This window comes from Scyliorhinus canicula, chromosome 17 (genome assembly GCF_902713615.1).
Source record: "Scyliorhinus canicula chromosome 17, sScyCan1.1, whole genome shotgun sequence".
NCBI lineage: Eukaryota > Metazoa > Chordata > Chondrichthyes > Carcharhiniformes > Scyliorhinidae > Scyliorhinus > Scyliorhinus canicula.
Genome location: NC_052162.1, coordinates 44,260,313 through 44,277,992, shown reverse-complemented (window position 1 = coordinate 44,277,992; position 17,680 = coordinate 44,260,313). Strand labels below are relative to the sequence as shown.

At 44.3% G+C, this 17,680-nt stretch overlaps 1 protein-coding gene across 2 annotated transcripts in view; it reads right to left on the bottom strand.

The window, feature by feature from the left end:
- Nucleotides 1-4,911: 4,911 nt before the first annotated feature.
- yipf6 (Yip1 domain family, member 6) overlaps nt 4,912-17,680 on the bottom strand; it is a 37,108-nt gene continuing 24,339 nt past the window's right edge. The window contains exon 7 of one of the 2 annotated variants that reach the window (XM_038774833.1): nt 4,912-9,744. In XM_038774833.1, the coding sequence (XP_038630761.1) occupies nt 9,626-9,744 (119 nt within the window). In that variant the 3' untranslated portion in view covers nt 4,912-9,625. Of the gene's footprint in view, nt 9,745-10,033; nt 11,620-17,680 lie in introns of those variants that run through there. The other variant, XM_038774834.1, reaches the window with a different exon arrangement.

The window sequence follows — 17,680 nt, the reverse complement described above, 5'->3', positions numbered from 1 at the left end:
CAATAAATCTGGATTACAAAGGGTACACAGTCCTGTAGAACGCAAGATTAGATGGGTATTTTCCAGCGTTCAGATTGCTAAGAAACATACCAGCTCACTCGGCTAAATCGCTGGCTTTTAAATCAGACCAACAGCACGGTTTGATTCCCGTACCAGCCTCCCCGGACAGGCGCCGGAATGTGGCGACTAGGGGCTTTTCACAGTAACTTCATTGACGCCTACTCGTGACAATAAGCGATTTTCATTTTTATTTTATTACATAACACCCATGCAGGACCACAGTGGGGAACTCCCTGATGAGACTGAAATTAGCCCTGTTTCCTGCAGAGGAGCTCCGCTCGCCAAACCCCTTGGTGTAGCGTCATTTTTAAATGACGTTCCAAACTCTCGAGCCCCAATGCAACCCCCAAAACCCAACTCACTAGAAGGCATTCCCCGTACCACAACCCAGCCCAATCACCTCCACGCAAAATGTGCCAGCCTAGTAGGGCAACCTGGGCATCTTGGCAGTGCCAGGCTGGCACAGGAGGAAGGGCTTTAGATTCCTGGAACTGGCTCTGGGGGAGATGGCTCTTGCACAAGCCAGATGGGCTGCACCTGAACAGAGCTGCAACTGAGTTACTTATGAGAAGTTTTGCTAACACGGCCGAGTGTGGGAACCAAGAGGAAATATTGGAGAGGAATACCAGGCTTCACAAAATACTGGGAGGGACAGAAAGCACCAGCATAGAGAATAATAAGTTAATAAGTCAGAGTAAGGGAGAAAGTAATGACGTCTAAATCAGGGTTACTGTGCGTGTATGTGAATGCACAAAATACAGTAAATAAGATTGGGGAGTTACGGACGCAGATTGCATTGTAGAAATACAATGTGTAGATAATAGAGACCTGGCTCAAGTAAGGACAAGATTGGATGTTAAATATTCCTAGGTACAAGCTGTTCATAAAAGATAGAAAAGGAAGGAAAGGGAGAGAAGTGGTAGTATTGGGTAGGAAGAGCATTGCAGTGCTGGAGAGATGGGTCTCCCAGAGAATTCAAGGACAGAATCAATTTGGCTAGAACTAAGGAACAAGAAGTGTGCAATTATTTTGCTTGGTGAAGTCTGCACACCGCCAACAAGTGGGAAAGATGTAGAAGACCAAATCTGCAGGGGTTAGATAGAAATGCAAACATTATAGAGTAATTTTAATGAGGGACTTTAATTACCCAACGGTCAAATGGGACAGTAGTAGTGCAAGGGGCAGGCAGGAGCAAACTTTTGTAGATTGTGTTCAGTAAAGTTTTCTACAGCAGTATGTGCCCAGCCCAATAGCAAAGGTTGTAATGTTGTAGCTGGTTCTAAGAAATGAGGTGGGCCAAGTAGATCAAGGGCATGATTTATCAGGAAAAGATGTCCCATTTTTGGCATGTTTACCAGCGCCATGAACAATCCCACTATCAAACGGGGCTCTGGGTTTTTCTTTCTGGCGGCGAGGGATGCCTCGCTGAGGCGACACAGCAAGGAATTGGGTGCCATATTTAAAAGCCCTCAACCCCCCCCCCCCCAACTTATTTGTCAGAGGGTCCACGAGCCCCCCTCACAAGGGCATCCCTGTGCCCAATCCCCGGCATGGGCAACTTGCCACCTTGGGCAGTGCCCATGCCAGCCTGGCAGTACCAAGGTGCCCAGGTGGCACCAAGAGTGCTAGGGTACCACCCTTCTCAGAGCCCAACCACCCAGGGCCCTCCGGTGGCCTGGTAGACCTCACCCCACCACAGCGTTGTCACACCTGGTCCACATTTGTGCTAAACGGTGCCACGGCGGGTTCTCCCAGGCGCGGGATTTCAATCCCGGGCCTTGAGACACCGGTGTAGACATATTTAAGTGATCAGTAAATATGCAAATCCGCGTCCCACCCAGTGAGGGTGAGATCCAGATCGAGACATCTCGCAAGACCTTGTTAGATCTTGCGAGGCATCCTGACCATCGCAAATTTCACAAGGTTTAGCAGCCGCGTCACATCCCGAGTCGTGCGTGACGAGGCCATATGATAGAGCCGCAAGTGTCAGTGGAGGAACATTTAGGAGACAGCAATCATGATTTGTAAGATTTAGAAAGATGATAGAAAAGAAAAATACCCAATTGAGAGTAAATATAATTAAGTGGGGAAGAGCCGACTTCAAAGGGTCTTCAGCAGAGTTGGACTGGTTAGACTGGATAAAAGGTTGCTGACCAATTAGACACAGACATAGAACATGCAGTACAGAATGAGATTCGGCCCATCAACCTACCATCAAAACAGAAAAGGTATATTCCCTTAAAAGGGAAAGGCAAATAAATCAATAGCTCCCTAGATGAAAAAGGAGGTAGAAATTAAGATAAGAAAGAAAGTGCTTATGATAGGTGTCAGGTAGGAAATACAGTTGAGAACCAAGAGGAATACACAATGATCAGGGGAGAGGTGAAAAAGCACATTGGAGAAGCAATAGGGATTTTAAAACAAGACTGGCAGCCAACATAAAGGGAATCCCAAGTGTTCTATAGACACATAAATAGTAAAAGGGTGGTAAAAGGAGTCACCAGGCTGATTTGGGACCTAAAAGGTGGCTGGGGACATAGCTGAAGTATTAAATGAATACTTTGCATCTGTCTTTACAAAGTAGGTAACATTCTACTCAGGGCATGGCAACAAGTGAGCAAACTCTGTCCGCAGAAGTGTTAAAAATTGATAAGGAGGAAGTGTTCAATAGACTGTTGGTACTGAAAGTTGACGAGGCACCAAGACCAAATGAGATGCATCCAAGGAAATTGAAGGAAATGAGAACGGAAATTGCAGGGGCACTGGTCATAATCTTCCAGTCTTCTCTAATCTCAGCAGAGATGCCAAGGACTGGAGAAATGCGAATGTTACGGCCTTGTTCGCAAAAGGCAGTAACGATTGCCCCAACAACATCAGTGGTATGCCAGCTTCTAGAAACAATTATTCGGATAGCATTAGTCGTCACATGGAAAATTGTAAGTTTAGGCAAAGCCAGTGTGGGTTTCTAATGGGGAAATCGTATTTAACTAACTTGCTGGGGTTTTTGAGGAGGTAACAGAAAGGGTTGAGGGCAATGCTGTTGATGTGGTGAACATGGACTTTCAGAAGACATTCGTAGAGTGCCACACACTTTGTGAGAAAATGTTATAGCTCATGGAATAAAAGGCACTATGGCAACATGGATACAAAATTGTCTGAATAACAGGAAGCAGGAGTAACGGTCAAGGAATATTTTTCGGGCTGGAGGAAGGTTTGTAGTCATGTTCCCCAGGGGTCGGTATTGGGACCCTCACTTTTCCTGATATATATTAATGATCTAGATCTTGATATGCAGGGGACAATTTCAAAGTTTACGGATGACACAAAGCTTGGAGGTATTGTAAACTGTGAAGAGGACAGTGTAGAAGTTGATTGAGTGGGCAGATAGGTAACAGATCAAGTTCAATGCAGAGAAAGGTGAGGTGATGTTTTTTGGTAGGAAGAACATGGATAGACAATAGAAAATAAGAGCTAAATTCAGGCATTCAAAAGCAGAGGGGCCTTCGTATAAATGTGGATAGGTCATTGAAGGTTGCAGGATAGGTGGAGAGCAGTTAATAAAGCACAGTATTCTGGGCTTCAATAATAGGGGATAGAATACAACAGCAAGGTGGTTATGCTGAACTTACACAAGACACTAATTAGACCTCGGCCAGAATATAGTATACAGTTCTGGGCACCACATTATTGGAAGGATTTGAACGCATTGGAGAGTACAGAGGGGGTTTGCAAGAATGGTTCCAGGAATGAGAAAATACAGTGATGAGGATAGATTGGAGAGGGTGGGACAGAGTTCCTTGAAGAGAAAGTAGCTAAGGGGAGATTCAATAGATATGATCAAAATCATGAGGAGGCTGGACAGAATAGATCAGGAGAAATTGTTCACACTCCTAAATGGATCAAAAACTAGAAGAAAAGGCACACTTAGTGATTTGCAAAATAAGCAAATGTGCCGTGAAAAAAATCTTTTTCCACAATGGTTCATGTCTGGAATGCACTGCCTGGAAGTGTTGTAGAGGCAGATTCAATCGAGGCTTTCAAGAGGGCATTAGACGATTACTCAAATAGAAGCAATGTGCAGGGGTATGGGGAAAAGGTAGGGAAATGGCACTAAGTCATGATTCTCATTTGGAGAGCCAGTGCAGACACAATGGGCCAAATGGCCTCCTTCTGCACTGTACCAATTCTGTGACTGTGTAGCTTCTGCTCTGAATCACTAATAACAATCAGAGTTCACAGATAATATTAAACACAATCCTCCATCCTATTGATCTTTGGCAGTGCCACCCCTAGAATCAGAGAATAATAAGTTAATAACCTTCTACCTTTCAACCAACAAGCCATTCTTTATGCAAGATTCAATTTAACATGTGCCAAAAGGCAATTCACTTATGAAAATGAAAATCGCTTATTGTCACGAGTAGGCTTCAATGAAGTTACTGTGAAAAGCCCCTAGTCGCCACATTCCGGCGCCTGTCCGGGGAGGCTGGTACGGGAATCGAACCGTGCTGCTGGCCTGCTTTAAAAGACAGCAATTTAGCCTTGTGAGCTAAACCAGCCCCTCCCAGCCATCCTATTCTTTCCTTCACCCAACTTTCACATATCTGCATTTCACACCCTTGGTCGGGAACAGGAATACTGTTTGCTTTTTCTCCCTTCACATCCTGGGGTACTGAAGCCAACTCTATCACACCAAGTGATATCAGTTTAACTGAGTAGAGACTGAAAAATAACCCTGGCAACTTCCAAGTCTGCATTACTCCATATCATAGCCAATGTGTTGTGTAACCGAACCACTAGGAGGGGGTTCCGGGGGATTGAAAAATGTTGTTAATCCGTAGTGGTAGAGTTGCTTTATCAATTCTCTGTATTAACATAGGTGCAAAGCTGTGTAGTTTCCTTAACACAGTTACGCAAAACCACAAGAAAGTGACACGCTCTGAGACTCAGCCATGTTAAGAGCATACATTTACAGCAAAAAACAGAACAAATAAGGCGGACAAAAAATAATTCCATCCTGGTATAGTAAATCTATAAACACACAATTTGCAAGTATTTACAATAAAAATTTCACATTAAGGCTTCAGAAATTCAAAAATACTCCCTGCAATTACATTCTGGCGCATAGCTTATCGCAGATTGATTCAACCGTACCCCTAGAAAATACAGGAGAAAGTGTACAGGAAATGAAGCTGACCCCTCCCTTTACCACACATTGTGCTACTCACCTACTTTACTGATCATAGTCTCAGTGTGGCATTTGCCAGTGTTGTCACTAACTATATTAGTGCCTCCATGCTGCAAGGACTGTAAGGGGGGTGGGAATTTACATATAATCTGAATTGCTTAACGACTGCTTGAGCGATACTTGTGAATCATCACTTCAAAATTATCCTCAATATCATTAACATGCATTAATCCACCAGCACATCACATTAGTGTTGTTTCAAACAGTTCCCTCTAGTTGCAACCCAAAGTTTTGAGGGACAAAATCTACCTCGCTCTTTAAGAGTACAGTGGCCACAGTACAAAATTCACATACCCATTATCCTTTATTGAACTCCAAACAAAACCAGTTTCTAATTAATGTTAAAGTGAAAGATTGTCACAGATTAATGAAGTCAGATATGGAATGCACACTCCTCTGAAACTCTAGTACAAGCCTGATTCTTCTCCTCCAAACCAGTTTTGCCCAATTATGTACACGTGTTTAAAGGCTACATGCCAAGTTTTTCGTTTTATGACCAGGACATGGAGACATATGACAGTAGCCTATACTCATCCGTTCCCCAGTGTTTCCTGCTGATGGGAAGTCACCTGGACCTTGACTTGCACTTCCCTTGTACTAAGGCTATATGGGTGGGAAATCATCAAAGTTAGAGTTCACCTGTATGGGAGGGGGAATCCCTTCCGTCCACAGCATTGATGACATAACTGCTTCATTAACTACTTGATGTTAGTTATGAGCCTTTTACATCACTGTGGTCATACAGCTGTCAAGGAACAAACAGGTTCAGTGACTGTCAAAAGTGTGTGAGAAATTAGTCACCTATAGATAGAAAATGTAATCAAAAAAGCTAATAGTCTTTGCATTTATGTTGGGGTGGACGGGGGTGCTGGAATACAAAAATAAGGAAGTGATGGTTCAATTCACAGTCTTGGTCAGAGCCCAAGTACTGCTTGTAATTTTGGGCATCACACCTCAGAAAAGATTTATTGGCAGCACAGATCCACCAGAATTACAATAGGGCTTAAATGGTAACTTTATGAAAACAGACTGCACTGGCTTGTATTCTTGTTGGTTTAGATGGTTGAGGAGTATGTGAAAAAGAGATTTGATAAGAGTCAAAATAGTAACAATGATTTTGTCTGGTGGAGAAATCCTGGACAAATGGCATAACCTTAAAATTAAGAGCTACGCCCTTTAAAAGTGAAATCAGGGAGCATGTTTGCATTTGAATGGTATTGGGACATTCTCTCCCTAAAAGGCTCTTGAAATTTCCAAAAGTGAGATCAATAAATTTTTTATTCGGTAAGGGTGCCAATCAATTTCAAATACTATTGCATTAATGAAGTAAAGGTGCAGATTGGCCACGATCAACTAAATGGTGGAGTACATCCGGAGAGCTGAACAGCCCATTCCAATTTTTAAGTCCTTATGCCTTTAGGGTACACTCACTTAATATTTTTGCCTGTGAACAGTTTTCAGAATAGTTTCCCCTACTTCCATATGAATGAAATACAAATACAGATCCAAGACAGCAACCAAGCACCTAACAGAGGAGGCCTTTTCCCAAGTAGAAAGATTAGAACATCTCCACTCAAATCTGTTATGCATCTACATTTAAACAGTCAGGATCAAATAATGATTAACGAGAATACTGAGTCAGTTTACGTACTTCACCCCAAACAATTGCATCTCAAGGCTGGATCTTTGTATGACAAATTTAAGTATGTTGGTGAGGGAGGGAAGGGTTGCTTGATGAGCAGTACAATACTAAGGAGCAACTACAACACAGAAGGGGGCCATTTGGCACATCATGCTTGTGTTGGTGCTTTGAAAAAAGAGTAGTCATGCTTAGCCCCCCATCCCTGTTTTTGTCCATAACCCTATAAATTTCCTTATCCTGAATTGCCTGTCCAACTCCCTTTAAAAAGTATTTAGGGAATCGGCTTCTATCACCCTTTCAGGTAGAGCAACCTCCTGGCAGCTCAATGAAAAAAATATTTCATCTCTCCTCTACATAATTTACCAATGATTTTAAATCTATGACTCTCAATGGACAGTATATCTACTCGATCAAAACCTCCAATCAGTATATGGTCACCTTTTAATGTTATCTGTTTCTCGAAGAACAAGCCTAACTTTTCCCCAAACCTAGCCCCTCAGCCCTGGTAAATTTCCACTGTATCCCAAGGCCTTACATCTTTCCTGAAGTGTGTTGACCAGAAGACCACAGCTGAGATGAGGCTTAACCAGTGATTTATAAAGTTCTAGCATGATCTGTGCTTTTTTGATCTATTAATCTACTTGTAAACCCATATACTTTTGAAACCACCTTATCAACTAGTCATGCCACCTTAAAGGGTGTTTATATTGACACCAAGGTGCTCACGTAACCTTTTGAAAATTTATAACGTACTAACTTTCCAAATTAATCCTTGAGCCTCTCTGTTCTTGCAGCTGCATGTATAGGTCCCACCTCCATATAGAGAGTGACTACATTAAAGCCCAAAGCTTCAACAGTCCTGTTGTTGGTGTACACGGCTTCCCTATTCAAAATCACTCTGGTACCACTCAGTAACTAGAGCTTCCTGCATAGTGTTAATAATGCACAGAAACAACTGACAAAGTTAACAAAAATGTATACAAAATGTAGTATGTGTTTTGAAACACAGATTGAAACTAGGTCAATAAACAGGATAAATAGAAGATGAGCATAACATTTGCAAGTATCTGAATACTGGGAGTGAAACATTTTCCATTTCAAGTGTTAGCATCTCCTAGGTTTTACTCTGCTTCAACAATGCAGAAGATCTGTGTATTAGTATGACATTTTATCCATTCCCGGAGTCTCTGAAATAGAGGATGCCAATTTCAAACATAGGTCAATTTTGTGTCTTAGCCTCATAGCCACAAAGAACTGAACCGGATCTCCTGAAATTCAATTCATATTGGATCCTTACAGCAATCAGATAGAGAAGGTTTTCAGACCGATGAGATGGTCAACCACGGTATTGAACTAGTAGAGCCTGGATGGCTCCAGCAATATAATACCGGGGTCTCAAGTTATATTTTGAGGGAAAGGCAGTCAGTTGTCGCAAGTTTAAATCATACCGTTTACTTACATACTAATCAAACCTATTCCCATAGAGCAAGACCCTTTGCAAATTCTTGAAAGGCATGACAATAGGATAGTGAGGCAAACTGTCAAAAAGGCATGGACATTCAATTTCCATTCTATTTGTATTGATTGGCAGCTCTATTCCAATTATTGGGACCTAACCTGCCTCAATGCTCAAGTTAAATGTCGCCCCAACACGATTTCAATCCAGTCTCCCACCCCTGTCATCATGCAAACAAAACTCTTGATGTCCAAATTACTCATCTCTGGAACGTATCAAGAGCCCATTCATTTCACCATTCAAGCTTATGCAGTGAAAAATCAACAGGCTAACCAGCCAGTCAAGCCTAATCTGTCCTCACCTGGCATTTACACAGTACAATGGATCACAGAGGTCACTGGATGGTGATTAAAACCAGAGATCCGGAATGATTTTTCTCTTAACCTAGTACGTTGCTGTATAGGTCAATCTCATCTCTGGAAGGTACCAAGAGCCCATTCATTTCACCATTGAAGCTTATGCAGTGAAAAATCAACAGGCTAACCAGCCAGTCAAGCCTAATCTGCCTTCACCTGGCATTTACACAGTACAATGGATCACAGAGGTCACTGGATGGTGATTAAAACCAGAGATCTGGATTGATTTTTCTCTTAATCCAGTACATTGCTGTATAGGTCAATAGAAATGTCAACTGCTGTCCTAGGCCAACTCAGCACAGAACAGGATGGAAACTAGAAATTTACTGATCTTAAAGCTTTGTATTACAGAGTAGCACCTATATCGGAGAGACTTCAAAAAGAGCTGTTTGGGAAAATTTAGTCCAACCTTTCAAAATACACCCCTCAATAGACACAGCAAATTCAATATTTTTGTATCAAATGCAATGAAGGCTTTGATCACAGCCGAGGAATCTAAGACATACAAAAGAATGAAATAAAATAATTTTGCTCCAATCTGTTGCTAAGTTAAAATTGCAACTCCCAGCTTCAATTAATATTTTCCCCCAAAGACTGCAAAACTTCAATTAAAAACCACTTTTGCAGTTGTAAGAATCACTGTACATTCAATAATTTACAAACTAAATATCAATGTTTCTTGATCTTTTCCTTTGCTGTATGGTGGGATGCCTCTGAGCAAACAGTCTGGTATTCAAAAACCACGTGAAAATGATTTTGAATCATTCATGTTTTATCGTCCTCGCTTTCAGGCTAAATGTCCCTCATGCAGATGCGTTGGAGATGATCATCCAACTGATCACAAAGTAGAAGAGGAATATCGGGTAAACAGCAAGGGCCTTGCGATTTGGTGGCTGGCTGTCGGCCAGAAAGGCTGTTGAGGCTAAGAGAGAAGAAAAAAATAAATAGTGACAATGTACATCTTAAGGAAAAAGATTTACTTCAATTCTTTGTGGTCGTTGACCCACAACCGTAACAAGACATTATGACTGAGGAAGATCTGTTCCCAGACCTCTGCCAATGCAGCTATAAAGCTGGCCACTGGGAGGTGCCTGAGGCTGTCTCTGCCAAGGGCTGAAGTAGATCATTTCGGATTTTTCAGCCAATATTTCTGCAGCCGAGCAATAGTTGTCTTTCTTTAACCCACTTTTGGATTTTCATTCCTCATTTAATTTTTTCTTCTAACCTTCTCTCTGATTTTCTCCCATTACTGGTCCTCCAATGAGTGGTGGAACTCCTGCAGCACAAACACAGCAACCTTCCTGTACCATACTAAGTTGACACTCCATGTGTAAGCCCAGACAGAGTGTTAGCAGGTCATTGGATCATGAAGGACACCACAGCAGAGTCCAATCCAATCACCATATGCACACAAACCTTCCAGCAGTCATAGGGTAGTGATTTTTAGGGGTCACTGATGCCAATTTTTGTATGTCCTGAACCAGCTGACTTAGAACAGAATGGAGGTGGATTCTGGTATGAGAGTTCAGAATCATATGGGCAGTGTCATTATTCACTGTGGAAATCGCGAGCTGTTTTTAAATTTTAAAAAACATTCAAAATACTGCACAGAATCGGCAATAACTGACTAATAGATACTTTCTATATTCATTAACTTTATGAATTAGGCAACTTACGCAGGTGTGTTAAGCCTTGATGACACCATGTATGCCCAAAAAGATGGTGGTGCCATGGGTTCTGCATTAGGTCCAGCTCTTGCAAATATCTGTCAGGTTCCATGAAAAACATGTTTTCATAGAATGACACCCAATCTCTTATATGTGCAAGATACATTTGACTATATTTAAATCCTCAGCTGCATGTAATTGTTTATTTGTATTTAACGGGCAATTGACCTTTGAAATGGGGCAGTCAAATTAACTCCCTTTTCATGTTGTACTAGATGTACCTGCTAGGAGGTTCGCTACCATGGTCTACCGCAAGCCTACCTTCACTGGTCAATATGTGCGTTGGGATTCTTATAGTTCCCCACGCTATTACAGTGCTGATTCATTCCCCAGGACAATGTCTTGGCCAGAGTCAAGCTGTCCAGTTTAAATGTCAGACAATGCTTGACTGTGAACTGTGAGTCACCAGCAACTGGTGCATTCTCCATAGCAATATCTCGACCATAGTCCACTTATCAAACAATCAGCATTCTGTTCGCATACAGTATAAATATATTGTTTCCCTTGGCATTGACGTTCTTGCGATTGTCATGATGAGTGCAAGATGGAAAGCTTTAACAAAAAAATGTAGATTCTTTCAGCAATACTCAAGAGATATCTTAAGTGAGGCAGGAGCTATCCTTATCTCCTTTGGTTCAATGTGGTTCCAAGATGACACATCGGGAAATGGAAGTTTGAAACCTAAAAACCTGGTCAGTTACTGCAATGGATCTGTTCATCTATATCAACATGGCAGGTTCACACAATTTGGTGTGGCTATCAGATAAGTAGCAAATGAATGAAGTGAAGGCACTCCCATCAAGCTGGAGAGCAGAGGAAAAGTATAATGGAATATGGTGTGATGGGGTGTGTAAAAGGTTGAAGAATGGAGGTTTCACATTAATCTTGGAACACCATTGTATTTTGATTGGAGCCGTTTTTATATTCTAAATTTTGCAGATTTAGCTGGTTAAAGTACAGAGCTACCCCATGTCCACTTGAGTCTTGCGAGTCTTGGCTCACCAAACTTGTGCATACAAAACCTGTGCCCAAAAGTTCTTCCATCTTGTGTTCAGTAAGCAGGATCTACCCTGAGGGGTGGGAGAGTGTACAAACGGTCAAACCAAAACCTAACAAGTATAAATTCACATCTTGGATTCAGTACCGAAACATGGGGCAATGGGTTTCCCCATGGGGCAGCACGGTAGCATGGGGGGCAGCACGGTAGCATGGTGGTTAGCATAAATGCTTCACAGCTCCAGGGTCCCAGGTTCGGTTCCCGGCTGGGTTACTGTCTGTGTGGTGTTTGCACGTCCTCCCCGTGTGTGCGTGGGTTTCCTCCGGGTGCTCCGGTTTCCTCCCACAGTCCAAAGATGTGTGGGTTAGGTGGATTGGCCATGATAAATTGCCCGTAGTGTCCTAAAAAGTGGGGGGGGGGGGGGGGGGGGGGGGGGGGGGGAGGTTGTTGGGTTACGGGTATAGGGTGGATACGTGGGTTTGAGTAGGGTTAGGTGGATTGGCCATGCTAAATTGCCCCTAGTGTCCTAAAAAAAAAGTAAGGTTAAGGGGGGGGGTTGTTGGGTTAGAGTAGGGTGATGATTGCTCGGCACAACATCGAGGGCCGAAGGGCCTGTTCTGTGCTGTACTGTTCTCTGTCTATGTAAAAGTACCTCCTGATAGAGATCTACAAAATTATGAGGGGCATAAACAGGGTGGATAGTCAAAGGATTTTTCCAAGGGTGGAAGTGTCAATTACAAGGGGGCACAAGTTCAAGATGAGAAGGGAAAAGTTTAAGGGAGATGTGCGAGGTAAGTTTTTCACACAGAGAATGGTGGGTGCCTGTAACGCGCTGCCAGAGGATGTGGTGGAAGTAAGACATATGGCTGATCAAAAGAATAATATGGCAGCACCATTTTCAGCCATATGGTGGCGCTAAACACAATATATCCTATACAGTGCCATCAACGGCATCAAGTCCAAGGACCACCTGTTTCTTTTGTGGATTGAAACCAATCTTCAGAGGGAACAAAAGGAAACATATCAATTCTGCCCAGGACAGAATTGGAGACTGTAATCAGGATAAAACCCATTGCAAATTAGACATATTTTATTTTTAAAAATACTAGAAGTAGAAGAGTAAGAGTCACATAGCTAAAATAATTGAAAGAAAAGCAAAAGGAATTATCGGGTACGTTTTGTGAATGTTAACAATAGAAAGCAAGCCCTTCAATGCAAAAGCAAGAGAAAGACAGAGTCAAAATTAGCATCCTCATAATTTGAATTGAGGTTTTAGAAGGAATGTTGTTTTATCAGCAGCACGGTAGCACAAGTGGCTAGCACTGAAGCTTCACAGTGCCAGGGTCCCAGGTTCGATTCCCTGCTGGGTCACTGTCTGTGCGGAGTCTGCACATTCTCCCCGTGCCTGCGCGGGTTTCCTCCGGGTGGTCCGGTTTCCTTCCACAGTCCAAAGATGTGCAGGTTAGGTGGATTGGCCATGCTAAATTGCCCTTAGTGCCCAAAAAGGTTAGGAGGTGTTATTGGGTTACGGGGATAGGGTGGAAGTGAGGGCTCAAGTGGGTCGGTGCAGACACAATGGGCCGAATGGCCTCCATCTGCACTGTATGTTCTAAGTTCTATATGGACGTTAGTAAGGCATTTGACAAGGTCCCACATGGCTAAAATCACATGGAATTCGGGGTGGCTGCCTAGATGGATACAGAACTGACTTGGTTATAGAAGCCAGAGAGTAGCGGTGGAAAGGTGTTTTCTGAATGGAGATTTGTAGCTAGTGGTGTTCCACAGGGATCAGTGCTGGGGTCTCTGTTGTTTGTAGTACATATAAGTGATCTGGAGGAAAATGTGGGTCGTCTGATTAGTAAGTTTGCGGATGACACGAAGATTGGCGGAGTTGCTGATAGTGCTGAGGATTGTCAGAGGATACAACAGGATATACATAGATTAACCTAGAACATACAGTGCAGAAAGAGCCATTCGGCCCATCAAGACTGTATCTGCCCACTTAAGCCCTCTCTTCCACCCTATCCCCTTAACCCAATAATCCGTCCTAACCTTTTTGGACATTGAGGGCAATTTAGCATGGCCAATCCATCTAACCTGCACGTCTTTGTTCTTGGGGACGTGGGCACAGAAAAGGTAGATGGAATTTAATCCGTACAAATGTGAGGTGATGCATTTTGGAGGATCAAATCTAGGTATGAATTATATTGTAATTGGCAGAACCCTTGGGGACAAAAATATACCAAGGGATCCGGGCGTGCAGGTCTACAATGGCAACACAGGTGGCCAAGGTGATTAAGAATGCATATGGCATTCTTGCATTCATCAGCCGAGGCATTGAGTACAAGAGTTGGGAAATCACGTTGCAACTATATAAAACCTTGGTTAGGCCGTATTTGGAGTACATTAGCAGAAGGACGTGGAAGCTTTGGAAGAGTGCAAAGGTTTATCAGGATGTTGCCTGGCCTCGAGGTTGTTGAATAAACTAGGATTGCTTTCACTAGAAAGACGGAGGCTGAGGGGAGGCCTGATAGAGGTCTACCAAATTATGAGAGGCATAACAGAGTGGACAGTCAGAGGATTTTTCCCCAAGGTGGAAGTGTCAATTACAAGGGGGCACAAGTTAAAGGTGAGAGGGGAAAAGTTTAAGGGAGATGTGTGGGCTAAGTTTTTCACGCGGAGAATGGTGGGTGCCTGGAACACGCTGCCAGAGGATGTGGTGGAAGCAGGCACATTAGCAACATTTAAGAAGTATCTGGATGGATACATGAATAGGGAGGAAATAAGAGGGATATGGGCCGAGTAAGCGCAGAAGGTAGGTGTTTTTTAATTAGGACACCATGATTGGCACAGGCTTGGAGGGCCGAAAGACCTGTTCTTGTGCTATACTGTTCTTTGAATACCATTAGCCAAAACATGGGAATACAACAGCCAGCATTTGACTGGCGGGTCAGAGCCCCAAAATGGTTACACCTATAAAAGGAAGGGTACTGTTACAGGCGTTCAAAAGCTGTCTCTCAATGAGCCTAAAACTCACATAGTGGAACAAAGGACTTCCAAAGTTAGGCATGTGTTACATGGCGGATGCCATATTTACCCAAAATCTCTTAGACCAAAACAAGTTTGGATCTAGTAACTCCGATCAGTAAGGGAGAGTTGAGGAGGTAGATGAAACATAGATAGAATTAAGAGGAGAGTGAAGAAAATAATCCCCAACTTTAAAAAGAACCAGAAAGTAAACTGGCCAGGACCTGCTCTGGATGCATCCAGTGGAGGAAAGGAAAACTGCTGGTTCACCAAAAGACCAACAGGGGGAGCAGTGGTCAGAAAGTATTCATAGCCTGGAAGGTTGAGCTCAGACTCATAGATACAGATCATAGAATTTACAGTGCAGATGGAGGCCATTCAGGCAATTGAGTCTGCACCGGCTCTTGGAAAGAGCGCACTACTTAAGCTCACATCTCCACCTATCCCCGTAACCCAGTAACCCACCTAACCTTTATGGACACGAAGGGCAATTTATCATGAGCAATCCACCCTACCAGCACCCGGTGGAAACCCACGCAGACAAGGAGAGAATGTTCAGACACCGCACAGACAGTGACCCAAGCCGGGAATTGAACCTGTGATCCTGGAGCTGTAAAGCAACTGTGCCAACCACTGTGCTACCGTGCTGCCCACAAATGAAGTCAGATTAGGATTAAATACCTGTCAAAGCTGTTTGCACAAAGAAGCAGTAACTCCTTTTGAGAAATGACCATTTTTAGAGATGCAGGTGTTTTCAAACACTGCTTGCTTCTGTAGTGTAGCGGTTTCTGTAGTGTAGTGGCTATCAAATTCGCCTAACACGCAAAAGGTCACCGGTTTGATACCGGGCAGAAACATCAGATATTTAGGGGCTGATTTAGCACAGGGCTAAATTGCTGGCTTTGAAAGCAGACCAAGGCAGGCCAGCAGCACAGTTCAATTCCCGTACCAGCCTCCCCGAACAGGCGCCAGAATATGGTGACTAGGGGCTTTTCACAGTAACTTCATTTGAAGCCTACTTGTGACAATAAGCGATTTTCATTTTTTGTAGCATAGAATCATAGAATTTGCAGTGCAGAAGGAGGCCATTCGGCACATCAAGTATGCATGGCTCTTGGAAAGAGCACCCTACTTAAGCCCAGGCTTCCACCCTATCCCCATAACTCCGATCTAACCTTTGGGCATAAGGGGCAATTTAGCGTGGCCAATCCACCAAACCTGCACATTTGGACTGTGGGAGGAAACCGGAGCACCCGGAGGAAACCCACACAGACACGGGGAGAAAGTGCAAACTCTTCACAGACAAGTTGCTTGAGAATCATATCTGTGGCTCTGCATACCTAAAGAAGATATCCACCACCTGCAAGAGCAGGTGAAAAGAGGGTCTGGAGGCAGACAGCAGGAACTAGGAGCGCTGCTGAAAGGAGGACACAGAGACTGTAAACACCCCTAGCAGTGCTGTTGCATTGAGGGCACAGTCTGTAACACCCCCCCCCCCCCCCCCACCCGAGAAGAGGGCCCAGAGGCAGTAATCACCCCCTAGCAGAGCTGCTGAAAAGAGGCAGTAATCACCCCCTAGTATAGCTGCTGAATAGAAGGCCCAGAGGCAGTAATCACCCCCTAGCAGAGCTCCTGAATAGAGGGCCAAGAGGCAGTAATCACCCCCTAGCAGAGCTCCTGAATAGAGGGCCAAGAGGCAGTAATCACCCCTAGTATAGCTGCTGAGGAGAGGGCCCAGAGACAGTAATCACCCCTAGTATAGCTGCTGAGGAGAGGGCCCAGAGACAGTAATCACCCCCTAGTATAGCTGCTGAGGAGAGGGCCCAGAGACAGTAATCACCCCTAGTATAGCTGCTGAATAGAGGGCCAAGAGGCAGTAATCACCCCTAGCAGAGCTCCTGAATAGAGGGCCAAGAGGCAGTAATCACCCCTAGTATAGCTGCTGAGGAGAGGGCCCAGAGACAGTAATCACCCCTAGTATAGGGGGCCTCACGGTAGCATGGTGGTTAGCATCAATGCTTCACAGCTCCAGGGTCCCAGGTTCGATTCCCGGCTGGGTCACTGTCTGTGCGGAGTCTGCACGTCCTACCCGTGTGCGCGTGGGTTTCCTCCGGGTGCTCCGGTTTCCTCCCACAGTCCAAAGATGTGCGGGTTAGGTGGATTGGCCAGGCTAAATTGCCCATAGTGTAAGGTTAATGGGGGGATTGTTGGGTTACGGGTATACCGGTTACGTGGGTTAAGTAGAGTGATCATTGCTCGGCACAACATCGAGGGCCGAAGGGCCTGTTCTGTGCTGTACTGTTCTATGTTATAGCTGCTGAATAGAGGGCCCAGAGGCAGTAATCACCCCCTAGCAGAGCTGCTGAAAAGAGGCAGTAATCACCCCCTAGTATAGCTGCTGAATAGAGGGCCCAGAGGCAGTAATCACCCCCTAGCAGAGCTGCTGAAAAGAGGCAGTAATCACCCCCTAGTATAGCTGCTGAAATGAGGGCCCAGAGGCAGTAATCACCCCCTAGCAGAGCTGCTGAAAAGAGGCAGTAATCACCCCCTAGTGTAGCTGCTGAGGAGAGGGCCCAGAGGCAGTAATCACGCCTAGTATAGCTGCTGAAAAGAGGCAGGTATCACTCCTACCAGAGCTGCAGAGGAGAGGCAGTAATCACTCCCTAGCAGAACTGCAGAAAAGAGGGCCCAGCGACAGTAATCACTCCCTAGTATAGCTGCTGAAAAGAGGGCCCAAGACAGCAATCACTCCTACCAGAGCTGCTGAAAAGAGACAGTAATTACCCCTAGCAGAGCTGCTGAAAAGAGGGGCGAGAAGCGGAAATAGCCCCCTAGCAGAACTGTTGAAAAGAGACAGTAATCACCCCTTAGAACTGTTGACAAGAGAGCCCAGAGACAGTAATCACCCCCTAGCAGAGCTCCTGAATAGAGGGCCAAGAGGCAGTAATCATCCCTAGTATAGCTGCTGAGGAGAGGGCCCAGAGACAGTAATCACCCCTAGTATAGCTGCTGAATAGAGGGCCCAGAGGCAGTAATCACCCCTAGTATAGCTGCTGAGGAGAGGGCCCAGAGACAGTAATCACCCCCTAGCAGAGCTCCTGAATAGA